Here is a 24,208-nt window from a genome sequence, read left to right on the forward strand (position 1 = left end):
TTGTTTTGAAAGTCTTTTAAATTGTTTATAAATAAACATTAAAGCAGGTTGCTTTGCTTGGTTCAGTTTTGTGCTATGGGCTTCCGTATAAGATAAATAAAATGTGGGGAAAACTTTAATGTAATTTATACTAATTTTTAAACATGTTATCCTTGAATAACTGCTCATTATATGTGACTGTTATAAAGTTTAGACTACTAATTTCAATGACTGCTTGTCAAAAAATTTAGTAATAATTTCTAGGAGTTAATAACTAGTTTGAATTGAATAGTTTAAGCATAATAAATATCTTCTCTAATATTTTGTCTTGATCTTCCCTACCTAAATTAGTCTCCATGTTATAGATATCTTTATAAGATTTGAAATAAGCTAATTAACAATCAATGGAATACAAAATTTACTAAGACACTAACTACTTTAGGCTATGTTCTTTTCAAAGCTGACTATTCTCTTTTCATAAAGAAGAGTTCTAATGATCACTCAGACGACCAACTATCAAACATGTTTTCACACTTTCTCTCTTTCACACTATGAAATTTTCCAGTTCCTTTGTCGAATATTCCAATCATATAAGCACTTCAAGTTTTTTAAATTTTCTATTTAATGAGGCTTGAGATGTCTTCAAGTTAATCACCATTATCAAAAAGTTTTGGAAATATCATTGGTGATCACAAACCTGAATTCTTCATTTGAAAAAACTTTAGTCTAATTCAAAAGGATAGTTTGATATTGATCAACCACTTATATATCTTTAACCACTTGACCTAGCTTAATTTTCTAGGTTATAATTTTTCTTAATATACAAAAAGAAATATGTAGAAATTAAATGTTGATTTACCTCTTATGATTGTTTCCATTGTAAAAAGACAATTTTTTAGGTGCTTATAATTGTGTATAAATATGTTTTGATTATATATATATATAAGTTTATATGTATTCTAAGTATATAAATCCTTACGATTTAGGTATATTAATCCTTACAATTATCACATTCCTCGCATGTGCGGCTAGGATAGAATGAGGGAATATGAAATTTGAGTCACATCACATATGCGATGGCAAGAACTTGCTCATCCAAGTTAAATATAGGGATTTTTTTCAAGCTCTATATCACATAGCATGGTGGCGTAAACTTGGAAGATTCTATGTTCCAATAATATGTTGATGCGTTACGATTCTGGTGGAATCATATGGACCAAACTCGGTGGAATTATACGAGTTACTAGAGCAGAAACATTCAGTTCTCTGATAAGCGACCGCCTCTTTTTTGGATTTTTTAAAAAAACCCTAATTTTTAAAGTCGATATGGATCCGGGTCAGGTCGCATTAAAAAAATTTATTTCAAATTATTTTAAAATTAGATTTTGGAGAGATGTTGTGAGCATTGTGGAACCTTGTTTTTCAGGTGATATTCTTTTAACAAGGTCATCTACTTTTGGTGGTGATAAGTTAAGTGACCGATTACATAGATTAAGAAGCAAACCTTATCATTAAGGGTTTGATGAACTTGACTTCCCGATGATGGAAAACAAATGAAATGCAACTAAAGCATTATATCAAGCTACTCAAGCATGTGTCAATGTAAAGAGAAGTATCTGGAAAAGTCTTAAAGTAATATGGATAATCTCCTAATTTAGTAATGAGTGAACGATTGTAAGGCAAAAGGATTTTATTGTAAAAGCGCGAGGCTAAAGCGCACACACACAAAACTATTTTTAAAATGCTTTAACAAAAGAAAATATTTTAAAAACATCTGGAAGCTATGTTAGATGAAATAGGAGCAGTCAAAATAGCTATAGGTGAATTATTCTACTTTTCTAATAGGTTAGAGCGTATGTCTAATCGATTAGAAATGCGCAAACATAAGGCCCAAACTATTATGAAAGCGCCTTGATTTTATGCAACGGCTAGATATCTTAACATTCCTTTTTGAGAACTTACAAACGATTTTTTTAACTATCTAATCAATTATGAATATGCTCTAATCGATTAGATAACGAAATTTACTTACAAAAACTTAAGACTCCTAAGGGAGCAAGACGATGGAATACATTGGGCTCTCCTTGCAAAGACTTAAGACTCCCAAGGTATTCAGACGGAGGAACCCGTTGGGCTCTCTTTTGCAAAAGCTTAACACTTCTTAAGGAGCACGACGAAGGAGCCCATATGGCCCTCTGTACGTCTACCACAAAAAATTTAATTAGAACACAGTTCTAGAGTGTGAAACATAAAACATGCAAAGACGAACAAGCACAATACGACTGTAATACAAAATATGAAGAGTGCAACAATAAAACATAACATATATTTAAAAAGAGGGGAATACCGTTACAAAAGTTACCCTTTGAATAGGAAAAAGGATTATACGAGATATTACAACTTAATAGATAAAAAAGCCAAAATTCTAGTATCAAAGACGTCCTGAAAAGGATTATGCACCAAGGGGTTCATTTCTTCCCCGATGATCTCTCCAACTTCCTCATTTCCCTCTAAAAGAGGCATTGTCTCAACCTTGGTAGCAAGGTTATGATCAACCTTAGTATCTGTCTCTTCTATGAGACAACCATCCACCACTATTTTGAAGTAGTCTAGCTCACTGAGATTAAGCTCAAGATACAAAGAGAGTACTCGGGCCTTTGCCTTTTTGACCCTTGATCTCCCAAAAGGAAGCCTCTCTTCCCATATCCTTCTTGACCACCTCGAACTCGACCCCAATAAGCTTATTGGTTTTGTTTTTGAAGGACGTCTCCAAAGAATTTATCCTATAGAAGGGAATCTCTCTTTTGCTCCACCTTCTGAAGAGTAGCACGAGCATTTGTTAAATATTTCTCGATAAAAGTTATCCTCTCGTTTGTCGAGGTCAACAAAGTCTGATTATCCTCTTAAATATCCTATGTCTTCTTCATTTAGTCCTTCAGGTCATTTTCTCACTACGAAAACATGTTTAAATCTTTTTATATAGTCCACCCTAGCATCACAATCCTCATCAAATAAGCATCAAGAAATAGAAGAATCAACTGAACACATATCGACCTCGCCTTCTTATCATCCTCGTTAGCATTAAGATGAACATAAAGGAACACCATCCCATCAAAAATTTGATTACAAAAATGAAATTCCCTTTCCACCAGAAGCAGAAGAAGAACTGTCTTGCTGACGGCCACCCTACCCTACATAACACTGCACGGTTCTAGATTAATTAAAGTAGCAATGTCTACAACAATTCAAAAAAATTCAGGATCAACCTTGCTCTTTTTTGCATGATGTGAATTTGTGCTCTCTCTATAATAAGAACGAGTGTAATTAAGGTCAAAGGAACGACTTTCACTATTTTCCCCTCAATCGAATTCTTTATTTTCTTGGTCGCTCGAGTTTGGAAGCCAACGATCTCGTTATGATGCATGAGTTGGATCTTCCCAGGCAAGATTTGGCCCTCGCCATCTTTGTCTTATTCTTAGTCATTGAAATATGTTTTATCATTCCTGAACACAAAAAATAAGTCATTCAAGATTGGCTAAAAATAAGCAGTAAAATAAACACAATCTGCTTTTGTGTTCGAAAAACAAATTTTAGATGACATCCTTTATTGATAATGAGATCATAGAAGAAGCGAGAAAAAAAGGAGGTGGTGATGTTCAAAGTAGACTTCAAAAAGGCTTATGATTCTCTGGATTGGATTTTTTTTTAGAAACTGCAATGGAAAAAATGGAGTTTCATGAGAAATTGAGAAATGGGATAGAAGAATGTCTAAAAACATCATCGGTTCCAGTGCTAGTAAATGGAAGCCCCATTGAGGAAATCTTGATGGGCCGAGGTCTAAGACAAGGCGACCCAATGTCGCCTTTTCTTTTCCTCTTGGAAGCTGAGGGTTTTAATGTGTTAATGGAAAAGGATATGGTAATGGGAAGATTCTTCAGATACACATTTGATGGCGGGACATAACAATTTTCACACCTACATTATATTGATGACACTCTAATCATCGGCAAAGAATGTTGGGTGAATATTTGTTCTATCAAATCCAATCTTATGTTGTTTGAAATTATGATAGGGCTCAAGGTTAATTATAACAAGATCCTCCTGATTGAGATAAATATCCCACTTCGATGTAGAAGAAGCAACTAAGGTGTTAAACCGTAAAATAGAATCTCAAACTTTCAAATATATTGGTATGCCGATAGGTGCTAAGTCGGGAATAAAGGCTTCGTGGCAACCGGTTATAGACATAGTGAGAGCTAGATTGTCAAGATGGAAGAACAAACAGTTGTCAATTGGTGGTCGAGTTGTTGTTATAAAATCGGTCTTGTTGGCACTTCCGGTCTACTTCTTATCCTTCTTCAAGGCGCCGTCAAGTATCATCTTTAAACTCAAATATCTTTTTAAGTAGTTTTTATAGGGTGGGAACGAGGAAGAAGGGAAAATAAATTAGGTTAGTTGAGATAAGGTGTGTGGGCCTGTTGAAGATGGGGGTTGCGTATTAAGAACTTGAGGGCTTTTAATGTAGCGTGTTGTTAGGCAAATGGAAGTGGAAACTAATAAAATGAAAGAAAAGAGCTTTGGTTCAAAGCCCTTGTAAACAAATATGGTGAGAGAGATGGATATATAAGAGAAAGTGGGAATGGATCACCCGATTGGTGGCACGACATATGCCATCTAGATAAGAGAACCCGGGATCATTTCAATGAATGGTTATCGTTTAGACTAAAAAAAGAGATTGCAGACGGTAACGATACAAGACTTTGGAGCGATTTGTGGATTAGTGAAGGGAAATTAAAAAACATCTTCGGGGATCTATTCACATTGTCTTTAGATAAAACTAAGAAGATCGGCGAGATTATAAGAAGAGAAAATGGTGTGTTGAAATGGACTTTGACGTGGAATAAAGACTAGAGTGGGAAAGATAGACAATCCTTGAACGAGCTCGAAAGCTTATTAAAAACATAGAGGTGAAAGATAAATGGTGTGGCTAGAAGGGAAGTCTAACACATACTATGAAGGAAGCTTACCGATTTTTAATATCCAAGTTACCTTTCACGATTAATTGAAATTGGTCTAGAGCTTGGCAAAAATCAATTCCCTCAAAATTTTCAATGATGGCGTGGAGGGTCTTCCAAGATAGAATCGCTACCAAAACTAACTTAACTAGGAGAGGAGAGATTAGTCAAGAGAATACTCTATGCGTTAGTGGTTGTGGAGAGGAAGAATCGGCGTCGCATCTTTTTTTAGAACATCCAATTTTTTCAGGTATTTGGAGCAAGGTCTGTGGCTGGTTTGGATTAAAAACTGCACTTCATAAGAACACAGCTTAATGCATTTTGATCAGTTCTAAGGGATTGATCAACAGTGGCAGTTCGTCTTCTCATTGCATAGTGTGGTTTGCGTATATGAAAGGCTAAAAACGGAATGATATTCCATTACTAAATTATGCTTGGATAAAATGCCCGAACAAGTGAAGACAATGTCTTGGAAGTGGCTGAGATTTAGAAATAACAGTATGTGCTATATTCTTTCACAATAATGGTTTTATTCCATGGCTTGTCTTAGTGTGTGCGGCGAATGATTGCGAGATTCTCACAGGATTCTATTTTCAGCAAATTGGGAGCATTGTTTGGAATTAGCTTTGTTGGTGTTAGTGGTACAATTCTTGGTTTTGTGTTTGGGTGTATATTGACTTTGGATGTATTCAACATTTCTTGTGCTTTTTTAATGCATTAGGCTTTTAAAAATATATATATTTTATTTATTGATGCTGTTGTCCGTCCTCCATCGTTCTCCACCGTTTTTCAGACACGTATGACCCATTTCTTCAATTTGACCTTTTGCCCACAACGCAAAAGCAGTAGCAGTCGTCAATGCCGGCTACAATTAGCCCTCTTTTTTCTTTCACAAAATTATTTAATATTCAATATTACTATTTGTCTTATAAAATCATCCTACAAAAATAAGAGGCCAAAGTCAATTAAATCCAATTCCATACCCAACAACATAGCAATCAAAAGAGACTATTATATCAATCAACAAAAAAAACTTAGTCAAATAAGTCAATTACAATTTAAATTCAATTATTTTCATCTCTTTTATAAATAAAAAATACAAACAACTAGTATTTAATTCTCGCACCAACCCAATAAGACAAGTCGTTGTAACAAAAAAAAGTGCAAGCTGTGCCCACAATACATTTATAAATCTCAATTAATTCTTACCAAAAATAATAAATCTCAATTATTCAAATCAACAACAATAGATATAAATTTAAAAAAATCACTTATCCTGCAATTAATTAATTCCTAAAAAAATAAAACTTATAATTATAAACAGAGTTGTTTAGTTAGAATAATTAAGACGTAAAGAGAACGTACACACAGACAGAGCCAACAAAAACAGAGTCGCCTGAGTAGTTTTACTATTAAGCTTTGAATTTCGGTTTTACGAATTTCAGATGAATTAGAAATTAAGCTTTCAATTTTTTTCCACTTTCTTCTGATCGCTCGGAATCGATTCTTTCTTCATCTTCTTCTAAGGTCAGTTTCTCTTTCATTTTATGCTTTTTTTTCTACCTAGTTAGGTGCTTCAGTTTTAATTTCATTGTTTTCTTTGATGATTGTGGTAGATTTATAGATTTTTGTTGATTTTTTTTTTGGTAAGTTGTTACATTTATTGTTGAAATCAAGATGTACAGTGGAATTTCAGTGTGATTCATGTGACTTGAATTGGGAGATTTTTCTTATTAGTTTAACCTAGAGGTTGATTTTCAATTTGGATTATCATTACAGTATAATACATGATTAGTATTTTAATCAATTAATTAATCAACTAAGTGATTCCGGATTTTTTTGAAAACAGTAGTTTTGTTGATTCAAATTGCAATCGCCGATGCGGTTGCTTTTGAAGGTGTTGTGATTGCGGTCATTGTATTTGCTGCGATTACCGCAACGGCCTAAATTTGGATTGGGAGGTGTTTGAAATACATTGTTAAAAAATACTTAATGTTGAGGTTTTTTGTTATAGCATAATATAAGTAAATTGAGTTGAGATTATGAAGTTTTTAGTGTTTATGAAAATACTTGAAGAAACATAGAAGATACTACACCGCCATTGCAGTTTGATACGGTTGCGGAAGTTACCAGATCAGCAATATTGTAGTTGCAATTGTGGTTGCGGACGACAGTTTAAAATCATGTTAATGTTAGTAGCTATTTGTTGAAATATTAGTAAGTTTTTAAAGTTGCCAAATCATTATGCGTTTATCTGGAAAGTCACAATAGTTGCATATTCCTTTCATTTATTTATCTGCTTCTAAGTGGGAACATTGCTGGTCTCGCAATTGATCTTTTTATTAACGTGTTTAATTTTGTAAAACAGGAATTTAGAGGGGTTTTTGAATAGATCAAGGCTTAGTGTGTAAATTAACTACAAAATCCATGGATAAAGGTACTGAAACTTTTCGTAGTCAGTAACCGACTAGTTCCTATAGATGTCAATGCAATTGCATATGCTTGTTACTGTTAGATTGCAATAATCATTCTCCTCGCCGTGATTTGTCTATTCTACACAGATATTAAGATCCTTCTTGCTTATAATAATAGCTTTCAAGTTTATCATTATTTGGATGATTGAGCTACTAGGTTCTAAGGTTAGGAACATTAGGTTATAATCCTGGCTTGTTCTTTACATTTGACAAGCTATAAACAAAATGCCCAAACAGTGTAAGAGTTCATAATATAATATGTTCCTTAGGGCCAGATTCTGATGAGAGGAAATGCATGCTACATAAATTAAGAAACTGTGGATTTATTCTGTCACTGATAATGAGGTGTCATCACTAGAATTTATTAAAGTAACATATACTGAAAAATATGATGTCAATCGCTAGTGTAGTCTAGTCTCCAAGCTTATCACCTAGTTTATCATTGTTTGGATGATTGAGCGAGAGCGGAGTTGGCGAGATGCATATCCGAAAAGCATTTTCTAATGGGATTCCTTTGTTGTAGCAGATGGTAGGGGTGAAGAGAATGTTGGTTTGAGAAAAGGGGTGGAATTGGGAAGAGACGTTTCTGCTAAGCATTTTGATCTTTTAAGACCCTTTGCTCGGAGTAATTCAAGAGGTAACAATAGTAGTCATGTGTCATGTAATTTTTCTACTTAAGTATTCATTACTGCTAGAGTCAAATAATCAACCTTTTTTATTTTATTTTTAAATGTCAAATGTTTGTTGTTAGATGTTATTTTGTTTGTGGGGGAAGTTGACCCCATGACCTCTTCATGACTCCAATCCTATGCTCCTCTCCAAATAACCAAGCCGCCTTATCACTCTTAATCAAATCCTAATATTTATTATTAGAATTAGAATCCTAGATTAGGATTTGAATTAGCAAATCATATCAATTAACAAGCATTTATTATATTTGTTCTATTTTGCTGTTATAAATAGGGTTGAGTATGATTTGATTTGAACACAGATCACAATTTCAGTTTGATATCAAAGCAAGTTTTAATGATGTGACTTGTGTGATGTTCAACGTAGCATCTGCCATTTTTTTGTCAAATTTCCATATTGTTCAAATGCTTCTGCATCTATTTTCTGTAAACCTCCTATTATATCTTTGGTTTTCGTCTCTTCCAATCACAGCTTCCACTTAGTCACCTACTGTTGCCACTATGGGATAGTTTTCCCGGAAACAGTTTCCAACAGTAGTTGGATAATGAGCCTTCGCTTCTCTCTCCTATACAAGGATCTACCATCGCTTGATTCTGTTGTAACCTCTTTTTAGTTCTTCTCATCTGGTAGACATTTTTGTCATGCTTCTGTTTTGTTTTGCGCATTTACTGTGCTTCATCCAGAAAAGTTTGATTCAATCAGCTGCACTTCCTCTAGTGAGTGTGAGACCCCTTTTTCGAAAACCACCACAATCACCTTTGAATTCCTCTGATGAACCCAATTGTCTTCACTCTAGTCACCTCTGGTCGCGCTACCACTTTTAAGCCACAACTACGACCCTGCTGTTTCTATTTCTTTATATTACATCCACCCGTTCTAACAAGCTTAGTAAGCCTTCATTTGAGGTGGGAATGTTAGAATCAAATCCTAATATTCATTATTAGGAAGATAGTTATAGATTAGGATTTGAATTAGGAAATCATATAACTATGTATTTATTGTATAGAGGAGTGCTAGGATTTGAATTGGATAACAAGTTTAGTGATAATGTGCAGTATTGACTCATTAAGCACAATAATACAAATCCAATTTTCTTTTCATTATCAAAAAATTGTCCCTTAATATAACTGTTCTTTGTTCACCCCTTAAAACAGATACCTGCAATTTTTTTTGTCATGGCAGGACAAGCAGTGGATGCAATGGTTCATGGAAAGGGAAAGTATGGCTTAATTAGAGATCCCGAGGACTTCCAGACAGGAATTTATGATAAGCCCCTCCCATGTTTTGGATGCGGAATTGGATGGTTCTCGTAAGTAATTTTACTCAAACCACCTTCCCCGTTTCCTCATGTTATCTTGCTACTATGTTAAATTGCAGATTTTTTATGTTTGTTAAATTGCAGATTTCTTTTTGGATTTCTTTGCCCTCCTATGTGGTTCTATGCAACATTTCTTTATTTTGGCAATTATTATCGGAAGGACCCTAGGGAACGGGCCGGGCTAGGAGCCTCTGCAATTGCTGTAACCTCTCTTCCCTTTCATGTTATTGTATTTTGTTATACATTTCTTTTTTTCACTTTGCTTGAGTGATGTCGAAATTGTCTTGCTGATAAACTTGCAGGCATTGGTGTGTACTGTTGGGGTGCTGATAATTGCAGCAATCCTTCTGTTAAAAAAATCACCGTCTCTCTATTTATAATGCAAATGCAAAGGTGGATATTCAGAAGCAAAGAACATTTGAAAACAATTCTGGCGGCATATCAAAAACAATTGAACATACGTATATAACAACTTCAATATATGTAAAAAAAAGGTTGAGTTTTGTTTGTGAAGGTAATCCAGCTCAAGAAATGTCTTTTACAGAAGTTGAGAGAAAATGATACATTGTATCCCTTCTTATTTGATGATTTTTCTGAATTGATGTATACTGACAATAAATCTTATGGTGTGTACATGAATCTCCCAAAGTTACTATTATTTTAATAACAGGTGAAACATTGAAGTATTGTTTTCTTTTTCACAATAAAAATCGGCAAAGACGTGTAATTGTGCGTTGATAATGTGGAAGTGGAATTTTCCAAACACGCAACAAGTCATTTCGTTTGACTTATGATTAGTTTTGGAACTACTTATGAAAGAAAGATTCTTGTGTTCTACAGTGTAGTTAGATGCTAAGCTGGTTACTTTTTTAGTTAGCATTTCTTATATAAATAAGGCATGCTTGCAACGGTAAACATTAAAAAATCAATAATGAAAAGATCATTGAGATGGTGAATTCTCTTTTAATATGGTATCCGTTGTTTAGCTGTCTTTGGTTCAGTCCAAACTTCATCAAAAATCAAAAAAAAAGTTGCAGGGTATTTCATCTATTTTCTCCACATCGAACTCCTACAACTCTTTTGGACCAAAGTTATAATTCAAATTGCAGCAAAACAATTATCTTTTGTGGACTCACAAGTGTAAGGTGTGATTCTCACACAGAAAATGCATAAATTCGTAGTGAATCTCTAAATTCCGCTAAATTTCAAAACCAAGATCGTCAATAAGGTACCAGTTCGGTGAGTATGGGTCTTGGATTGTGCAAGATCAAGCTTTGTTCATTTGGTTATCATCCACAATTTCTAAATTGGTATATTTGGGGTTCTCTTGTGCAAACACGCGTATGAGGTTCAGAACAAGATTCACAAATACTTTAATGCTCAGACGAAAGCAAGAGTTCGTCAATTACAAGTTGAATTGGTCAATGAAGAAAGATAATCACTCCATAATTGAGTCAGTGTTAAGAATTAAAGCAATTACAAATTCACTTTTGGCGGTTGAAGATTCTGGATGAGTTGTAATGCAGATATATGAGTGTACGGATTCACCAACTCTTTGTGATGGTGATGCTCTTTGCATTCAAGAGGCTCAATTGGGCAAACTCATGCAAGAATTAACTGCATCAACTTCTTCTGCAATCATTGCTTCCGTCGTGGTTGCAATCGTGATAAATGGCACTACACGGTGGATAATCGCCTACTTGCCAATTATATGGTAAATATGGCCATTCTAAAAATGATTGTTGGTACATGTATGATGAATCGTTTGTGCCTCATAATATTCAGTCAAGATTATTTGGAAATCAACAAGCCAAATATAGAAAAAACATGAAGCATCTGGCTCACCTTCTCAAGCTATGGATATGATTGTTACCACGCATTAACCGCGCACCTAAACACAAAAGTATTCTCGTACTTACTCACCTTCTCAAACCATGGATATGATAGTCACTACACATCAACCATGCACCTAAACACAAGAGTATTCTCTTACTTATGAGCTTGAGTCTCAATTCAAGTTTGCTGACTTAGGTGCCTCTCATCACCTTACACCTCATGAATCTTTCTTAGATACTATAAAGTAATATGTAGGACATAACGAAGTACATGTTTGTAATGGCCAAACCTTGGAAATTAATTATGTTGGATCAACCTTTATTCATTCAAAATTCTTTCCTGGTGATAAATTAACTCTTGATAATGTCCTGCATTTTCCCTCTATTACTAGGAATCTGTTGTCTGTTTTCAAAATTTCTAAGGATAATTGTGTCATATTTGAGTTTCAATCTGATAAATGTTGTGTAAAATTTCAGGATTCTAAGCTCATTCTCCTTGAGGGATTCCTTTATATCAGTGCTCCTTAGTGGTTTGAATCCATTCCTAATAACCATGATTTTTCTACTATTGTGTAGAACCTTGTTGCTTCTGTTTCTAATTTTAGATAGTTATAGTTCTCACTTAGCTAGTATAAATAATTCTCAGTCTAGCTCTTTATGGAATTCTATACTTGATCAATGCCAATTTTACGTCCGTAAAAATTGTACTCAATCTCTGTAATATTCATATATCAAATGAAGATTCATTTGATTTTTAAAGTCTTGTTGTTTAGGTAAATCTCATAAAATCCATGCACCTTTATCATCAACTATTTATCATGCTTCTTTTGATGTCATTCACACTGATTTATGAGGTCCATCGCCATTTCCATCTAGTCCACGTTTTAATTATTACCTCTGGTTCTATTTATAGCGAAAATTTACTTTTTAAACTAATTGAATAATTAATATATTTGGATTTTATAATAATTCAGAAACATTGATTACATAATGAATCTATAAAGTCAACTTTCTCTTATAAATAGGACCAGGGGAAGTATTATATAATATTTGTGGATGCATATACATATACTAGATACATTTAGGTGTATTTTCTAAAACGGAATTCTGAAGCCTTAATGATGTTAAGTTGTTCCATATGTTTGTTAAAATTCAGTTGAAAACCACAATCATAGATATTCATTGTGACTATATCACCATATCACCATTAGTCTGACGGGATACATGCCCTCCTAGCCTAGCACAAAGTCCAATCACTTGTCTTCAAGATACAGACTCCTCTAGCATAACATTAAGGCTGTCTAGTACAAATTTACCTCTATCTATTCACAACAATAAACCACATACGAGGAGTGCTAGCAACACTCTCTATTCAACACTCTCTCCAACACTTACTTTTTTATTGGTTAGAACATGTGTGGGTCCCTTATTTTGAAAATGAATCCCACATAAAGTGGTAGGACCCACGCATGTTTGAACCAATAACAAGGTGAGTGTTGGAGAGAGTGTTGAAAAGAGAGTGTTGTTAGCATTTCTCAACCACATATTACTTTGTTACAAAATGACCATGTTAACTCGGGCTAAAATTGGCAAATGAAAACCAAAAGTGTATCTTGCTCATATTGAAAGTAGTGTCAAACAGACCTTATAAATACCAGAGTGGTCACAAGCAATGAAAATAGAATATGATGCCTTGAGGCTTGAAAGCTAGTCAAACCCGGACCCTCGCCAACTTACCACCTCATAAAAAGGATGTTGGGTGCAAATGGGTATTTAGGGTTAAGAAATTTTTTAATAGAACCATAAACAAATATAAAGCAATGGTTTTGATTTAAATAAAACTTTTTTCTCCAATGGTGAAACATCCAACTATTCGATTCATTCTCCCCTTTCCCATCACATATAAATGGAATTTTCAACAAATAGATATTAACCATGTCTTCTTCAATAATAGGTTTTTATGGTTAAGTCACTAGGGTTCATCAATAAGGACATGACATTGGTCTGCAAACTGAACAAATCTCTTTATGGGCTCAAGCAAGCCCCAGAGGCATAATACGAAAAGTTGACTTAAGCCCTACTTCAGTTTGAATTTTCTCACTCAAAGTTTGACCATTCATTATTTGTGTTTTGTAAACAAGGTGTGACACTTTGTGCCTTGACGTATTATGATCACATACTCATAACTAGTTCTTCCACTAACTTGGTTCACTGTCTAGTCGAAAAGTTGAACAAAAACTTTACTTTTAAGAAACTTGGGGAGCCTGAATATTTTTTGAGAATAGAAGTCAGACCTCAAGCCAATGTTTCAGTTTTACTTTCTCATTCCAAATATGTCAAAGATATGCTTGCCATAGTAAAATGAACGATGCCAATGAAGTTCCAACCCCTATTATAAGCACTTACAAGCTTAGTAGACATGGCTCTCAGCCTTTTCCTGATCCTTGGTTATACAGGTTAATAGTTGGTGCACTTTAACATCTTACATTAACTAGATAAGATAGTACATTTCGTGTTAACTAAGCTTGCCAATTTATATCTTCCCCATTTGATCATCATAGGTTTGGAGTAGAGGAAATATTGTGGTACTCGTGTAACTATTTCTCATGACTTACTCTAGTCTCCGTTCACCTAAGCTCACAAGTTCTTACTGAAAGCCTATAGTAACTCTGATTGGGCCGGTGACCTAGATGGTTGTAGGTCAACATCAGGTTCTTGCATCTTCTTTTGAGAAAATCTTGTGGCTTGGAGTTCTAAAAAGCAATAATTTGTTGCTAGGTCAAACACAAAGGTCGGGTATCGTGCTTTAGCTCGTACAACTTCGGAGTTACTCTAGTTAGAATCCTGACTTTCTGACAAAGATATGCCCACAAGTCTTCTCTCACCAAAGGTGTGGGGCTAGCATAAACTTTTGAGCAAACGCAAGACATATTACCCCGAGTCGCTTTAAAAGTAATACAATAAATTACTCTCTTGATCACCGCTCAAGACATATTACCCCGAGTCGCTTTAAAATTAATACATTGGATTACTCTCTTGATCACTGAAAAAATATGATCTATATCCATTATTCAAGACTCATAAATCATATGAGTGTTCCTCAACCTCCATTACATCAACAACTATATAATCTTTCTTCTTCTAAAATTTCTTTGAAGGGTCAAATTTGTATGAGTTTCACAAATAGCAACTACATCATGCTCGAAACACTTTAACATTTTGCAATTAGTAAAACCCCTCAGATTGAACAATATAATATTGAATTCTTCAAAACCAGATTGAACAATATAATATTGAATTCTTCAAAACCAATCATTCATATCATATTGGTGCCGCTTCTATAAGTTGCGTCAAGCGGTGGATAAAAATATTTGAAAAATTGGATATGATTTGGCCCCAATGTTTTAATTGGCATTGTGAATTTTATTCCATAAAAAATTGATAATAGGAAACATATCTTTGTATTTCTCCTAAATAGTAGAAAGAATTATATCAAGTGTTTACAAATTACAATTACAAATATATTTAAAATAATTTTGGAAATCCATGTTTTCATTTTCAAAAATAGTTAAAGTAGTTAAGATTATCATAAATTACAAATACGTATTTAATTTATAATGAAGTTAATTTGAATTCAAATTGAAATAAACTTAAAATATCAAATAAATTTAAAAAAAAAATCAACATGTATATTAAACCAAAAAGTACAGCCTAACACTATAATAAAATATACCTTTATTTATAGTTACAAAAATTGAGATATGATTTTCGATAAATGCTTCCAAAATATTAAGAATCAGATTGATTTATAATAAAAATCATAATGTAAAAAATTGAAAATTTATACGGATAATAAAATAAACAAATAAATTAATCAGAAACAACCGACAGCTTACTTATATAACATTTTAATAAAGATAGTTTCCATATAAAATACTAGTAAGAAAATCAATAATATATACAGTATTTCTTGATTAAACATTAATACTTATCTATTATTATGTTTTAGAACAAATGTCTATAATAAAAAAAATTTAATAAATATGAAATAAAATACATTAATAATTGTTATTAACTAATATTTTTAGTGTGCGATATGAATAATTGCACTAAAAATAAACCTATAAAAGAAACAAAGTAAATAAAATAAAACAATAGAAATTTGATTATGCTCTCTGATGTGATTTGCCAGTAAAAGCATTATATGACTGTTCAGAAAATTCAATAACCGGTTGCTTGCAATTAGCATACAAAGCAACAATAAATTACATGTCCACAAAATTTTTTTGAGAAGCCTTTCAAGGATGAATGTTATCAAAACATTAGCAGACAAAAATAATTGACTCTTGGTCATGATACCTCAAACAGCAGTGTTCAATCTTTGGCCACTAATCGAACATACTTCTTCTCAACTGCAAATTTGGAGCTAGAACTTATCTGTAAACAATAAATTATCGTATGAAAATCAGTATTATTATTATTAAATGACAATTATTTAACAGAGAAACACAACTATGTAGATGGACATACCTTCTGATCAAGTGTGTCACTCAATTCATTTTCATTTACTACAATGCCAGATTCTTGCAGCGCTTTGAATACAGCTTTTCTCAGTTTCTTCATCTTCAATCCATCAGGATGCTGCCACAAGTAAAACAATTAGCACATTATGTGCAGTAAGAAAATTATATGCATATACCAAAACTTAATAAAAAACTCGGCAAAGTTCATTCTAAATGCAGCTGAAGAAACTATATTTGAGTCCACCTTAAGAGTCGCTATCTAAATATAACTATATCATGCTTAAAATAAACAGATAAGGATCACTAACTATATAGTATAGATAAATCAAGCAGAAAACAAGAAAGGGTGCCATTCGATCCACGTACAGATTTCAAGGCTGCTTTGATAAACTTCTTCCATTTTATTTTCTTCTCTTTAGCCTTCTCGCCTTGAATTACTTGACCATTTTCTGTGTCAACTGAAGTGTCATTCTTGCACTTTTTAATAAGGCCACCATCTGATGCATCAAGTTTCCTCTTTTTCTTTTCTGAAGAAACTTCACTTCCTGGTTTCAAGTTATTTTGTTCAGAAGACTCTTGCAATTTTGGCTGCTCAGCATTGTTGCCGTCTTTCTTCTCTATACCATCAGAAGCAGCCTCTGCTGCATCCTTTGCATCAGAGGCAGGTTTATCAGCCTGGACTGGTGGCTGCTGTGAAGCATGGAATGCTCGGGCTTTTGCCCCGTGTTTCTTTCCTTCAGCATGGAGAAGAAGCGCTTGCTGGCTTGTAGCTTTTGTATTGCAAAGACTGCATAACCACAAATGAGTAGAGCATAATGAATATGACGAAACCATAAGGGTGACATAAAATCTTAGAAAAAACCTTTCTTAGTGAAGAGAATGATTTCCTTCTTTTTTATTACTCCATAAAGTAGTATCAGACACAACAATATGCCGTATAGGCGGTTGGCACTCATGATATTCACAAATTAAAAGTTTGAAATGGAGGGGAAAAAACAATATACAGGTGTATAAAATGTAAATAAATTAGAGAGTAAATCTAACCAATTAAACGAAGAAAGTTGTTTAGAACTCAACTATCATTCACTTTCACAAACAGATCTTGATCCACGAGAGACTTGCAGGCTAATAATTATTTAAGACTCTTAACTCTTAACCTATGTAGCACTAATAGTTTAGGTTGAAACTGTCTGGTATCCGAAAAGTATCACTGTCGGACACAAACACAAGACCAACACAAGTTGTTACATTCGATTACACAATTCTCTTACTGGTGCCGACCGACTTGTGTGTCATTGTCATGTCTAGTGTCCATGTCAGTGTTTCATAGCTTTTAAATGACTGAGGACTAATATCATTAACAGCTGAAAATATCATACTAGACAGAATCAAACCTCAAAAAGCCATTTGTTTAAAAAAAGGTGTAATGCCTATATTGTACATATGATTTTAGAGAAATGATATGCCTACACTTAATTTGACATCTACACCGTACGAAAATACGGTCCAATATACTCTTTGCCTTTTATTTATTATTGTATGCATGTTGGAATTTGTGCCACACAAGAAATGAAACCAAATTGATACGGTGTAAGCATACGATGTTATCATTTTGGTGTAATGATAGCATTCCTCATGATTTTAATACCCTAAACTTAAGTATTTAACTTTCCTTGTTGGCCACTGCATAACTCAACCACACGCAAAAAAGGATTGTATTGCACATTTAACTCGGTATCCTTGAACTTTCTACAAAATAGGATCGGTTAAAAGTCAAAATTCCATCCGAACAGGATATATAGACCATGATAATTATGTTTCTATCTTATAACTATTTAAAACATTCCATTCAGTCCTTATTATAAGAAAAAAAATCACTTTTTATAATCAATGTATCTGGTCTATCGACATTTACTACCTTGTAACTTGAAAATCAATAGTGACTACAATAACATTGATAACTAGGAAGAGTATCCCATAGAGTATATACCTACAGAACCACGGAGGGCGATTCGATAAACCCACATTAGTATCAACTTCCGGCCTTTGCTTTTTATCTTTGCCAGGCTTGGCAGCTGATCCATTCAAACCTTTACCTTGGCCTTTCGGACCATACTTTTCCTGAAAATCATAGCAACTTGAGCCGAGCCGACAAAAAAAAACACATTTTAACAAATCACAAGTTTGTTACAATCCTAATCCTTCATTTATAATGTAACAATATAATCTATAATCTATGAATAATCATTCATACAATCACAAAAACACAAGGTATAAATGTGATACGTTAGAACGAGAAACTCACTGCTTCTGTAATACACTGTGTGTGGTTCTGAACGGTGTCTCTCCCAAACATTTGTCCACAGTCAATGCATGAAAGCTACATAGCACAATCAACAACAAAAATAAGCAAGAAATCAAATTGTGCGGTGAAATGGAATCGATTATGAATGAAATTGAATAAGAACCTTGTTGGCGGAGCATGATCGGAAGTGACCGGGCAACTTAGGTTTTTTGAGGTTGTCGCCACAATCTTCGCATTGAAACCAAACCATGTCTGAGTTTTGAGATTAGAACGATGGATCTGTTCTGCAAATGGCGTTTAACCTGATTTGGGGTTTAAGGCTTCGAGACTCAAGAGTGCTAGGGTTTTCCGTTGCACTTCTCTTTATCGTTATATGGATTAAAATAAAAATACTCATTAGAGACCCAAATTTTAAATATATGTGTAAAACCTAGTTAAAAACATATTTTTTATTGGCTAATCGGAGTTGCGGGGATCGTGGTCCTCCCTACTAAGTTTAGCGTCAATCATCATTGGACCAACTAATTGTTGATAGTTAAAAACATATTTAAACCTTAAATGAGTCATTTTGTTTAGCTTAAATAAGTGATTATCGACTAAATGATAAAGTCACTCAGACAATCGTCTCGTGTTTTTAAATATAATTAAACTTTTTATTTGATTAAATGAGCTCAAATTTTATCAAATTTTATTTTTACAAAAATAAAATTGATTTTAAAAAAAAAATCTTACTTTAGTTCTGTTTGGTAAAAATAGCGGTTGACTGATAAGCTAGCTGATAGCTTATAGCTTATGACTAATGGCTGATGACTGATGACTTATAGTTTATAACAGATGGTTGATACTGATAGCTTATAAGCTCATTGAAGTGTTCGGTAAAATTAGCGGTTCAATTAACTTATAAATATAAAATGACATAAAAGATATTTAATATATAATTATTTTATTTTAAATTAAAATAAATTATAAAAGTTAAAAATTGATTTTAATTAAAATAATAAGGATAAAAAATAATGAAAAAATAATAAGCTATAAGACATAAGTTAAAACGTTATTTGAGATAGCGTCTGAAAAATAAGCTATAAGCTAGTAAAATAAATTATAAGTTCGTGATCAAAAGACCGTTACCAAACGGATCTAAATTATCATATGAACTTATAAGACATAAGATATAAGCTATAAGCTCGAAATCATGTCTTAACAAATAGAATATTTTACTAAGTTAAATCAATTGACTTTATTTTTATTAAAGAAATATTTTTTTAAAAAAATTTATATTAAAATAAGAAATAATTTGTATAAAGAAAAAACACTTAATTTAAAAAGAGAATAATTATTATGCAATCTCAGTGGAGAATAATTATTATGCAATCTCAGTGTAAAATTCGTTACACAGTCAATCAATGCATCACAACTATTCACAAATATTATTTTATAAATAATTAAAATAAAAGATAAATTTCAATAAATATTTAACGGTCATAGTTTACTGAGAGTATAAAACCGTTTTACATACCAATTAAATTTATTTAAAAATACTATAATGTAAACTTTGAATAGACTTCGTATAAATGTATTTTAAACTTCAATTCATGTCGTACCAGTCTTAATTATTTTTAGACTAAATTATAATTTTGTCTATTTTTTACTCGTTCACAAAATTTGTTCTTTTATTTTTTTTAAATATTTTTTGTCCCATCTTTAATTTTGGTAAAAAAAAAAGTTTCAAGTGAAATTTATTTTAATACGTGACACATGTTTTACTATGTGGCATAAGATAAATGAATTTTTTATTGCAAGTCATATTTTTAACTAAACTCGCACAAATAATTTAAATTACAAAAAGAAAAAATATTTATTCATATTTTGTTAAGTATAAAATAAATAATGATAATATAACTCAATTATGTTAAATAATTATACCCAAAAAAAAAGTTCGTGAAATAGAGAAAGAAAAAAATAACATTTGAAAATAAAAATTTTATGTTTTAAATAAAGGCAATTGTTGATTTAAATAAAATAAGTATTTTACTCATAATGAATCATGAGAAAAAAGATAAATTTTGACATTTAAAAACAAGAATTTTGTATCTCAAATAAAGAAAATTATTAATTAAAATAAAATAGGTATTTTGTTGATAGTGACCTGTGAAAAAAAAATTGACATTTAAAAATAGAATTTTGTCTATTAAATAATAAAAATTGTTAACTAAAATAGAATAGATATTTTTTAACAGTGGTCTATTAAATGGAAAGTTAATTTTGTGTATGGCTATTAAGTATTATCCAATTTCATAAAATCAATTTTATTTTATTAAAATTTAAAAATAGATTAATTAATATTTTTAATAATAAATAAATAAAATTAATTAAATGTGAACATTGTATACATTCATGCACCAATAATTATTTAATATAATAATCATATATTATAATTAAACATTTTAATATATTAAAAATAATTAGGAGAAGGGATTATTGGTAGTTTGCATGCATATTTTTTAAATGGATAGTTGTTTGTGTTATCATTGTTTCCTTTACTTCGATCATGTTCTTCTTTTAAGTCATTATTTTCCCATGTGAATAGATATTTCTCATCATGCTCGCAAAATCTCAATTTCTAAATGAATAGGCAGAAACAGTACAAACATACAGTGGCGGATCCAGAAATTTTTGTTGGTGGGGGCAAAAAATAGTGCAAGTATTTTGACTAAAAAAATATTACAAATTTTAAAATAATTATAATAACATATAAATTCAAATTATATAAAAATTTATATAAATTATATTTATTTCTTATGAATTTCTTTGTTCTAAAAACTTTTAATGATTTTTTACTATTAATACTATCAAATATGACACTATAAATATATTCTTGAGTTTTGAAGCCTACTATACCTCCCATGAGTTCTCGAAAATGACACTTTATTATATATAAAATTATATAACCGTTCAATTGCTTATCCTTCATATATAAGTGCATATTTTATTCTTTTTAAAATTTATGGGTGAAAAAAAATTTATTTTCTAACAAAACTAACTACACATCTAACACTTTTTAAATAAAAAATCAAATTAAAGACAAACTATTTTTATAAAGAGTGGAAGAATTTATAATAAGAATTTAAAATAGTTAAAGTTAAAAGATAAAATTATGATATGTAGCTAAGTGTAAATTAATGTAATGTGACTACTTAAATTTTATGGGGGCTCTAAATAATATATATGTTAATGGCATTAAAAAAAAAAATTGTTCTTGTGGGGGCTTAAGCCCCCAATGCCATTAACATGCATCTGCCCCTGCAAACACACACACATACACACAGAGTAAAGGGATCAACAATAAGATTTTGATTTTTTATATGGTTCTTTGTCCCCTTATTATTGTTTATTCCTATCTATTAATCCTTATTATTTTTTGTTTCTTCAGATCTATAAATAACATGTATCTGAGTATAAGACTTTATAAAAGGAATGGAGAAGTTGGTTTTAAAGATTAATCTTGTCAAATTGTTTGAATGGAAACTAGAGATCTCTCATTTTACGAATATACTGATACACAATTCCTAAAGCACAAGGACTTAGAAAATAGGAAGTGATTTAGTTTATTCTTCCTATCTAGACATTTTAGGATAATCGTAAGTGGTATAATCTTAAGTTGAAATATTTATACAAAGCGTTAATGGAATCCCTCAAATGAGACATTAGTTGAGTCCCCCATACGAGGCACTAGTTGAGTCCCTTAGGTGAGACACTAGCTGAGTACTTTCGGCGAGACACTAGTTGAGTTCCTTAGGTGAGACACTAGTTTCATCCCTCGGGCGAGACATTACCTTAGTCCCTCATGTGGGAGACGGGCCTCTCGTCCCTGAGCAAGTCTTTACACATTTAGAGGATTCTAAACAGTGAGTCATACGTCAGCTAGAAAATCCCAAAGCCTTTGTTGGGTGTAAAATCGTGCAAGGCATTTAATGTCATCAATGATGACTTAATCTTGGGGCGCTTAATTGACCTTACTTTTCGGGCACATGTCAAAACAATCAAAATGTTTTACGCCTGATTGAAAACCTATGGGACCTTTGATTACCCCTAACTTTCTTCTCCTATTTAAGGGGATAAACCCCGACTTTTTCACCTTTCCACACATTTTATTACTAAATTTTTCAAATGTTTCTTCTACCTTCAACAATTTTCGCATCTCCACAAGCTCCAGTTCATACCTTATACAAGTACAGGTTCGATACTCTTTTTTCCAATTTTCTTATGGCGATGATTAGGGATTTAGATGAGGATAGAACTCTGGTTAAACCCTCAACTCATGACAAGCGTGTAGCACTGTGGGACTATTGTTATAGGAAGTTTAGGCGTCCTAACAGGGCTGTTGACTGTAGATTAATGGAACTAGGCTTGTTAGGCCGTTGCGAGAGTTCTCTTAATTTTGATAGTGATAGTACTGGCGGTAGTGATAGTGACTCCTTTTTCCTTTGATTTTCTAAATAAATAAGAAGATTATCGCCACATCTGACACTGGCCCAAGGATGTAAGGGAAGTTGGGTTCATCTACACCATCGATGACCAAATAACCTCCCTTCGATAGCAACTTACTTTCTCCTCCTCTAATAATGAAGAATGAGTTATTCTTGAGGCGTGTTGTCATGCGAATAGGGCCAATATGGTTGCTTTTGACACCTTTTCCACTTCTTCCTTATACTTATGTGGATCTATGAGCTTGCAGGTATAAAGTTGACAATCCCGCCAAAGATCCTCTTTGATGTTTTGATGACAACAACAATAATTAAAGTCGGTGATAATATTTTTCAACCTTGATGATGGTGACGTAACCAGATAAACATTTTGTGCCTCATCGATAAAAAGAGACTCAAGATTAAAGTGCTTATATGATCAAGTGTAATCCAACAAAGAATCTTGAAGTCTCAGGTAAAGTGTGAAAGCTCGCTAGGACGTGTTTGTTTGTTTGTTTGTCTGTTTAATTGAAATGAGTTTTGTAAAAGTATGGAATAACTTTTAAAATACTAATGCAACTCTCTCTCTCTCTCTCACACACACACACACACAGAGAGAGAGAGAGAGGGAGAGAGAGAGAGAGAGAGAGAGAGAGAGAGAGAGAGAGAGAGAGAGAGAGAGAGAGAGAGTGAGAGTGAGAGAGAAAGAGAAAGAGTAAAAGGGTCAACAACATAGACTTCTTATATGGTTCTTTGTCCCCTTATTGTTGCTCATTCATATCTACTAATCCTTATTATTTTTTGTTTCTTCATATTTACCAGTCCTTATTGTTTTTTGTTTCTTCAGATCTACAAATAACATATATTTGAGTATAAGACATTATAAAATGAATGGATAAGTTGGTTTTAGAGATTAATCTTGTCGAATCGTTTGAATGGATACTGGAGATCTCAATGTCGCCTTTTAAGGCTCATTTACGAGGCCTCTAACCATTAGATTTAGTTGAGGAACATTGTCACTAGGCTGCGAATTATGGAAGGAATTGAAAGACCACTTGAGTAATACTGTGACGATAAATCAGTCGTCCTATATTTTAACAATAATAGTAGCTCGACTAAGATAAAATATATTGACATCAAGTTCTTGGTTGTTAAGGAAAGGGTACATTGTGGACAAATTTCCATGGACCACTTAAGGACAAACTCCATGATAGCAGATTCTCTTACAAAAGGTCTTCCGCCTAAGATTTTTCATGAGCACGCTACTCACTTGAGTGTTTTATGATTTGAGGAATCTCTAGTTTAGTGGGAGTTAGTCATTTATGAATTTTGTGCTCTATGCTTGGTGTTATGTATGCATACTCTGGTTTTGAATATTTTATCAAATTTATAAAATTTGATATTAAGCTATTTATATTTTGTACAACAAGGTTGTTAAATGATCTTAATAAAAGTAAAGCAGTACCAATTGAAAATCAACATGTACAAGCCACATTCTTGTGATTTTCTTGCTACACATTTCATAATGAATTTAAGTCATTTAGTTATGTCCTTATTAGTAATCATTGATAGGTCTAGTTATGATGGATATAACAAAAATCACTTT

At 32.6% G+C, this 24,208-nt stretch overlaps 2 protein-coding genes across 3 annotated transcripts; one reads left to right on the forward strand and one right to left on the reverse strand.

The window, feature by feature from the left end:
* Positions 1 to 6,324: 6,324 nt before the first annotated feature.
* LOC131629648 (uncharacterized) lies at positions 6,325 to 10,162 on the forward strand. Of its 2 annotated transcripts, none has more exons than XM_058900433.1 (6): positions 6,325 to 6,521; positions 7,363 to 7,431; positions 7,995 to 8,105; positions 9,341 to 9,467; positions 9,561 to 9,678; positions 9,779 to 10,162. In XM_058900433.1, the coding sequence occupies exons 2-6, from the start codon at positions 7,422 to 7,424 to the stop codon at positions 9,854 to 9,856; spliced, it is 444 nt and encodes a 147-aa protein (XP_058756416.1). In that variant the 5' UTR covers positions 6,325 to 6,521; positions 7,363 to 7,421; the 3' UTR covers positions 9,857 to 10,162. The 2 variants fall into 2 exon arrangements, with proteins under 2 accessions (XP_058756416.1, XP_058756422.1); XM_058900439.1 differs by lacking the exon at positions 6,325 to 6,521 and adding an exon at positions 6,558 to 7,185.
* A 5,267-nt stretch (positions 10,163 to 15,429) lies between these two features.
* Positions 15,430 to 18,526, reverse strand: LOC131601654 (UBP1-associated proteins 1C). The gene is made up of 6 exons (XM_058873522.1): positions 18,303 to 18,526; positions 18,140 to 18,214; positions 17,825 to 17,955; positions 16,201 to 16,621; positions 15,842 to 15,952; positions 15,430 to 15,748 (listed from the first exon to the last, which is right to left on the reverse strand). Exons 1-6 carry the CDS (start codon positions 18,387 to 18,389, stop codon positions 15,686 to 15,688), a joined length of 888 nt encoding a protein of 295 aa, XP_058729505.1. The 5' UTR covers positions 18,390 to 18,526; the 3' UTR covers positions 15,430 to 15,685.
* Between the last annotated feature and the right edge of the window lie 5,682 nt (positions 18,527 to 24,208).

Source organism: Vicia villosa, linkage group LG1, assembly GCF_029867415.1.
Source record: "Vicia villosa cultivar HV-30 ecotype Madison, WI linkage group LG1, Vvil1.0, whole genome shotgun sequence".
NCBI lineage: Eukaryota > Viridiplantae > Streptophyta > Magnoliopsida > Fabales > Fabaceae > Vicia > Vicia villosa.

Bases quoted from the DNA above. Each gene is read 5' to 3' on its own strand.
- LOC131629648 (XM_058900433.1), top strand. The intron at 9,468-9,560 runs GTAAGTAATTTT...GTTAAATTGCAG, and splicing joins TGCGGAATTGGATGGTTCTC to ATTTCTTTTTGGATTTCTTT. The intron at 9,679-9,778 runs GTAACCTCTCTT...ATAAACTTGCAG, and splicing joins TAGGAGCCTCTGCAATTGCT to GCATTGGTGTGTACTGTTGG.
- LOC131601654 (XM_058873522.1), bottom strand. From the start codon at position 18,389: ATGGTTTGGTTTCAATGCGAAGATTGTGGCGACAACCTCAAAAAACCT. The intron at 17,956-18,139 runs GTGAGTTTCTCG...TATGATTTTCAG, and splicing joins CACAGTGTATTACAGAAGCA to GAAAAGTATGGTCCGAAAGG. The intron at 16,622-17,824 runs GTATATACTCTA...GTGGTTATGCAG, and splicing joins CGCCCTCCGTGGTTCTGTAG to TCTTTGCAATACAAAAGCTA.